Source organism: Cryptomeria japonica, chromosome 10 (genome assembly GCF_030272615.1).
Source record: "Cryptomeria japonica chromosome 10, Sugi_1.0, whole genome shotgun sequence".
Taxonomy (NCBI): domain Eukaryota; kingdom Viridiplantae; phylum Streptophyta; class Pinopsida; order Cupressales; family Cupressaceae; genus Cryptomeria; species Cryptomeria japonica.
In genome coordinates this window covers 521,190,957-521,198,481 of record NC_081414.1, presented here as the reverse complement: position 1 = coordinate 521,198,481, position 7,525 = coordinate 521,190,957, and the positions used below count along the sequence as shown (strand labels likewise).

At 33.4% G+C, this 7,525-nt stretch overlaps 1 protein-coding gene across 1 annotated transcript; it reads right to left on the bottom strand.

Moving 5' to 3' along the window:
* Window positions 1-1,558: 1,558 nt before the first annotated feature.
* Window positions 1,559-7,033, bottom strand: LOC131060860 (cell number regulator 6). The gene is made up of 12 exons (XM_057994277.2): window positions 6,892-7,033; window positions 6,731-6,802; window positions 6,441-6,635; window positions 6,269-6,355; window positions 6,113-6,186; window positions 2,806-2,810; window positions 2,650-2,664; window positions 2,361-2,443; window positions 2,208-2,279; window positions 1,979-2,110; window positions 1,713-1,799; window positions 1,559-1,629 (listed from the first exon to the last, which is right to left on the bottom strand). The coding sequence occupies exons 1-12, from the start codon at window positions 6,965-6,967 to the stop codon at window positions 1,559-1,561; spliced, it is 969 nt and encodes a 322-aa protein (XP_057850260.1). The 5' UTR covers window positions 6,968-7,033.
* Window positions 7,034-7,525: the final 492 nt, after the last annotated feature.

Genomic DNA, 7,525 nt, shown 5'->3' with positions numbered 1-7,525 from the left:
AACTAAGTTAAAATATTTTTCCCTTCAAACTTTCTTAGACTAATTCTTGGAAGGGAAATCTCTGGCCCAATGACCAACCTTCTTACAATGAAAGCAAGCAAAAGGAATTGATTCATATTCCACCTTTTCAATCCATTTCCCAAGTTTTTAGTTGAAAGTGACTTCCTGGGGAAGGTCAAGCGATTGCTTAATATTCACACAAATGCAAGCATACACCAATATTCTTTTAGCCACAATCATTAGGTCCACTAAAAGCAGTTCACCAAAACAAGTGGCCAATCCATAAAACATTTCCTCATCCCAGTATTCCAAAGGGAGACTCGTCAATTGAACCCAGATAGGAGCTTCATTGCATTTCCAATTCTTTGGGTTGAAACCGGGTTCCCATTTTTTCAAAACCAAGGAAAATTTCCCCAATAGCGATAGTCCTCGAGCTAACACTGATTTTAAATCTTCATCATAGGTAAAGGAAAAGGAGAGAAAACCATTTGTCATTGCAGTAACCTCAATCTGACCTTTTCCTCTCCATTTGTGAGCAGGCCATGACCTAACATATTCAATATTGGGACGCGGCCCCACAAATTTGCCACCAAAATAGACTCCATAGTGGCCAACTTTTTATCCACAATGCAATCCAGAATGGAGATGGAACAAATACCAGAAATGGGGTCAGTACAATGAGAAACAAGGGAAACCAACTTACCTTTTGGGCGTAAACCAAATAAGGCTGTCCATTTCTTATTGTATTCAGAAACCGACGAAGAAGAAGTTTGGCACTTGGTAGGGTCACTGGGACCCTCAGAACCATGCGAGTTGTTGAGACTGTTGGACGAGGCATCATTGTGGCACGTTGGAATGTGCTGAGTACCGCCATCCCAGGAATCCCTGCCACCCCCATCAGCCTTTCCGTCCTCATCCTCTTCCCCCAAGATGTTCCTCGTGCTTCCAACGCCATTTCCGCCTTCACTATAATTTCCTGCCTGCTGAAAATTCAAATTCCACTCCCTCTGCTATCTCTCCTTCCTCTAAGAAATGTTAAGATTTGAAATGTTATTTTAGTAAGAAAATTGATATAATTTAAATTTTCAATTCTTACATTTTAATTATTTTAATTATGTGAAAATAATTTTACTCAAAAATGTTCCATTTTCATTATTAAATTTATTAACAAAATTAAATTTTACTTTGTTCATATATTTAAATTTCTTGAATCTTATTGCCTTATTGCCTTAGATAAATCCATCCACTCTACTACAAAACTTAGTTCCACAAGGGAAAACACTATCCTTTTTTTCATATGATAATTACCTTATTCATTGCTTTTTATTATTGATCTGTGTGCTCACTATAAAGCCCATTCCGTAACTGGAAGCAAAGCAAGGTGAAGATGAAAAGTAGAAAGCCTAAGGAAACGCAGGAAATCAAAATAAGCCTAAAGCTTTGCATTCGTAGTAAACAAGGAAATCAGTTTACAATATAAATCCATAGATAATTGTAGAAAACAGCCATTCAAATTCGGACATGTCCAGATCAAACAGAAATGGTATGAGCGGTGGGATCATCTTTCCATGGTTGGATTGGCAGGAGGTGCCATTTCGTGCTCTTCTTTTTGCAGATTCTTCTTCCAACCTGCAACAAGCCAATAAATAATCAACTCCGAAACCATCCGAAAGAATTCTAAAAGTCAAGATGTAGGGCCACAAATATATTACCGAGAGCAGGATCAAATCCTCTATCTTTGAGTTCTCTGTATTCCTGGCACAGCGCGCATCGATTGCAACACCAATGAATCAGACAATCTGCATAAATATCAAATTGAATTCAACAATAATGGATCAGAGGATTTGCATAAGTGATCTCTGATAATTAGGCATTTTTGGTTCAAGGGACAATATTTTACCACCACTCCTGTCGTATGTAGTGTAGGATTGTTCTTGCTCATGCGTTACCCACTGACCATTTGACCGTTTAATCGAACTATGTTTAACTTCATCGATCTCATCCGGCATGTTAAATTTTCTCCGCATTTTGGTTCGGTACATGCACGCATAGCAATACGCAAATCCCGTAAAACAGAGCAGCCCATACATCCCTCCGCTCACAAAGCATGCTGCGCCAACTTCAATCATTCAGCCACTCCATAAAATAATAACATGCATCCACTAAATATAAAGCACTAATTGGTTACATTGGTATGAAAGTCTTACGCGGATAACCCTCATCCACTATCTCAGCTATCTGCCCAAAAGTGATGCAGGGGAAGAAGCATGTGACGCAACCTGCACTCACACAACATTTCCATTCTTACTATTCTAATATATATGATGAGAATGGAATAGTAAATGGCTATATAGTAATACAATTCGATCGATCTTCCTTGCAGTCGCAGAGGCCACTCGACCATTCTCCATCGCTCATCTTCGTCTTCTCTTCCTCTTGCTCACTAAATTTTCATCATGGCAGGCAACGTATATAAGAATTGCAAGTTTGAGCTCGCAGACCTTTCAATGCATTGAACGGGCAATTGGGTGTTGACCTTCCCTAGTCTTGCGTGTTATGATGTAATTCCAGTGTTCACCATATCCCTTCACAGCTCTACACATCACTTTATAACAGCACACATTATATTATTAATTCAACCCTATTTACCATTTCCCTTCACAGCTGTACACATCATTTTATAACAGCAGACGTTATATTATTTCTTGAAATGAAAGAAAGTCAACCCTACCTCTCCTTCTAGACAACTACTCTTAATTGCAACTTGTTATAGAGTATTCGAAGAATCGTATCTTCCTTACCTACTTCATCTAAATAACAAAGTCTATCATTTACTTAAAAAATAATTTAATCATTCAATTGATATATTTTATTAAAAATTCTGTGTGGAATGTTGTAAGAGTCTTATTTAAGGAATATTGATTAAATAATATTAAAAAATATTAGTTTTCAGTCAATCCTATTTATTTTATTTTGGTCAATTTGGAGTTGTATGGATTACAAGTTAAAATTAATTTATAGAAGTGAAATAAAATAGTTATATATAAAAAATTAAAGGATGTGAAGTACAATTCTTGTAAATTTGAAAGAGAAAAAAAAAGTAACTTAAAGTGCAAGAATATGAAAACAAATAATTGAATCCTTCAAAGGTCTACTCATATCTGTAAGTCTATTCTAGGGTTACTTCCTATTGAATCTCAAAGAAAAAAAAATTGTGATTGAAATAAGCAATCTCCAAGAACACGACATTATAAATGTAAAGTTTTTTTTGCTAGACATGTTGACGAAGATAAAACATCTCTCAAAAGAAAATATTTGAGGATATTTGGACCTCACAGACATCTCATATTTGAGGATGGTGAATTATTGTATTCCTACTTAATAGTTTATCAAGTCATATTAAGATCAAATTAGATTGGATATGGCCACCAATCTCTAAAATTTTTATCACTTGGTTAAAAAATAATATATGAAGAAGTTAGTTTAACACTTGCACAATTGAAATTAAAACCTACACACACATCAATATTAGATAAGAAATCGACCCTAATAAATAAAAAAACACTATCCATATTTGATCATTGGATATTCTCTTGAACACACATTTTTGTGTTGATAATCAACCCTAATAAATAAAACAACACTATCCATATTTGATCATTGGATTTCCTCTGGAGTACACATTTTTGCATTGATCTACTTCAATCCAAATGGTGACACAAATTGTTGGCAACATATAAAGATATCCTTACACCATTCAAAATTTAATATGATATTGTTGGATCCCTAGTTTTTTGGTAATGCTTAAGTTGATTCAATTGGAAGAAAAACTAGTCTATTTCCATATTTACCTAATATGTCATATTATATTTTGTGATTGGGTTTAACATATTAATGTTTAATTTTTATTCATTTCATTTTCATAATTTAATATATTTATCTTGTTCAATCTATATTGTTCTCTCTAGTTTAGATTTTATCATGTGCTTTTCCCACTCATTCAAAAGTCGTTCACTTTACTAAGGATGTGATTTTTGCACTAGTATGAAATCAAAGTGAGGATTATGAAACCAAGGTGTGTGATTGTGAAAGTTCTATTAACCTAAGGATTTGTGTAATATGTTTTGTAACCGTAAAAATGGATTAAAGAGAAAAGGATGTGAAAGAAATATAATTTGATTGAAATAGCTATTGTAAAAAGTCGGTTAAATTTTTTTTTATTTTTTTTTTAAGAGGTCAAGAATAAAAGGAAAAATAATGGCATCATCCTTTGAAATGATGGTATAGATCTAATATAGATGGTCATAAAAATGATCTAGATTTATTTGAATCATGATATTCTCTAAATCTATATAGGCAAGGTTTTTAACTTAGGAATTTTTTTGGGGGTTGAAAACAAAAATTATGTAGAAATGGAAGGCTTGATTATTGGCTTAAATTTGGGAATTAAGGTAAACTATTAAGATGATATCATAGAAGATAATTTTAATTTTCAATTGTTATCTAGTTGATTTATCTATAAGTGATTCATTAGCAATTAATAAATCTCTTTTCTAGAGTAGCTGATATCTTTGCAAGTATAATTAATTTAAAGTTATTTATGTTTACTATAAAGATCAAATTAGTTAAATTTAAAATTTTAGATAGATGTATAAGTATAAAAAGAATAAAGTTATATTATGTTTTGATATTCAATATAGATTACATTATAAAATAACCTTCATCAATACTTTTAGTATGTTAAGTTTTACAACCACATTGTTTATGGGATCTAATTATTAGCTAACCAACAAAAACCATAAATTTTATAACTTTCCTTATTAAACAACTATTAATTATTATTTTTTAGGTGCTCTTAATATCTTGTAAAAATAGCTTGTTGAGATTTATTTAAATATAGCTTTTAAATTTGATTTAAAATAATCATAGATGATTAGAGATAGCATAGGCATAATAATCATAGGTTTATGAGTATTGACATATTATTCTATTCCATCTACAAACACTTGACAAAGTCACTTGCCCACCAATATTGTCCATAGTTTTTACTCTAATCCAATTTTCCATTTGTGCAAGTTAGTGCTATGTCTATTTTCTAAATTTATTTTTCATCTTCCTTTTGAGGGAGAAATAAACTTATTTATAATAGCTGTATTTGTTATGCTTATGCTAACTATAAACATCTTTTTTTACATTGCTCTTCTTCTTCCAATAAATGTGTATATTTAATGTGGTTTTATTTATTTTAAATAAAATCATTCAATAATACAAATAAGTGAACGATTTAATAAACCATTGTGTTACAATAATTGTACTAATAAGATGTAAGAAAGATTATTTTTTCTTTCCAAATGCATATTTTAAGCCTATTTTTAATAGTTGTTAGATTGTACTTCCATATTTATGAAATAACCAATCACATGATAACAAATAAGATGATCTACCCTTGATATGCATATTTTGAGTTAATTATTTTTATTATATTTACTGATGTGTTCACATATTCGTTGTCTATAATTCAAAACAATAACCTTAAACTTCAACTCATATATATATTCAATATAACTTAAAATAAGTGAAGTCTAAAATACACCCGAAAATAATGGAATACTATGGATTGAGTGGACCATTTGAATCAGAAGATCATCAGTCAAACCAATGGACAAAACGGAACCATCAAGGAAACTCTCGAAATCAATATAAGACCAATTGTCAACATTCCTTAGATGAATTATAAGAAGAAAAATTAACTGATTTGAAAGGAAGGTAAGCAAGAGATCAGCTTTATAGATATTTCACAACGTTGACAATAGGCGAGCGAAAAGAAAACAAAAAATTGCCCAACTGTTGTAAAGACGGTGCCCATACGAATGAATCAACACCTTACACCGCTCGATTATTTGATTTTAGAAATAGATAGTTAAGGTTACAGCTAGTACATCATATTTGTGGCATGAGGTAGTTATTTGTCCCACACCCATTTCACTGAAATCTTAATAGTATTAATCTCCACCTTACAATACATATCCAGAGATAATTATTGAAAACGGCCATTGAAATTCTGAAATGCCCTCATCAAACAGAATCGGAATGAGCGGCGGGTTTATCTTGCCATGGTTGGATTAACAGGAGGTTCCATGGCCGTCCCCATCTCGCGCTGTTGTCTTTCCAGGTTCTTCTTCCAACCTGCAACGAGGTAAAAAGAAATCAACTCCAAAACCATCTGAAGGATTCTAAAAGTTAAGATCTAACAACATAAATGTGTTACCGAGAGCAGGATCATATCCTCTATATTTGAGTTCTCTGTATTCCTGGCACAGCGCGCATCGATGGCAACAACAATGTATCATACAATCTGCACCAAAGATTTCCCCGACAGTTATTCCTAAATATCGAATGGTTCAACATTCAAACGCAGTAAAGGACGGCCAATTGTTTACCACTATTGCACTCGTATGAGCTCTGAGAATTCCACTGACCGTTTGGGCCTTGAATCGTACGATGTTTAACCTCGGCGATTTCCTCCGGCAAGTTAAATTTGGCCCGCATCCTGCCTCGATACATGCAAGCGTAGCAGCAACACGCTATCCCCGTCAAAGAAAACAGCCCATACACGATCCCGCTCACACCGCATGCTGCAATCAACTTCAGGTTTTCACCCCTCTCATACAATAATAAATATAAATTTCTTGCTTAGATTGGCATTATAATCTATTTATGCAATTCTTACGCGGACAACCCTCGTCCACAATCTCCGCTATCTGTCCAAAAGTGATGCAGGGGCACCAGCATGTGAGGCAACCTGCAATCACACAGTATTCCATTCCATTATTGTTATTAACGACGTGTAATCATAAGATGTGAGAGGGAAAGGAGGAGAGTAATAAGTACAATTGGATCGATCTTGGGCGCAGTCGAAGAGGCCAGTCGACCATTCCTCACTGCTGTTCTCTTCCTTATTGCTCATTTTCGTCGTCTCCTCCTCCTCCTCCTGTTATTTGAATTTGCCGTATCAATTCTAGTAATGGCAGAGCACGTATATAAAATGTGCAACTATCTTTCAATGCACTGAACATGCAATTTTGTGTTGACTGTCTAATGGAATCTCGCATGTTGATGATTTAATTAGAATGTTGACTGTGTCCCTTGACGGCTGTACACAACATGAGCTGTACACAACATGTCTGGCTGGATAAGAGAATGCAACCTTCCCTAAACTCATCCCATTTCCCACCAAGAGTTGAATACTAGTACACTAGTTTGAAAAGTCATATCCTCTTTACCCACTAGCCTTTTGTCTATTGTCTATCCAGTTTACTATATTTATTAATTAAAAAAAAACTTAGAATATAATTTTTTTTATTTTTAATTAATTAATACGGTGTTGCATAGATATTTCTCACTAGATCTAAATAATATAATTATCACAATATTGTATTTTCACATAATTAATTAAGTAATGTAAGATATATTTACGCTGAAAGTATTCTCTATGTGATCTTTATAGATTCAATTGGATGATCCA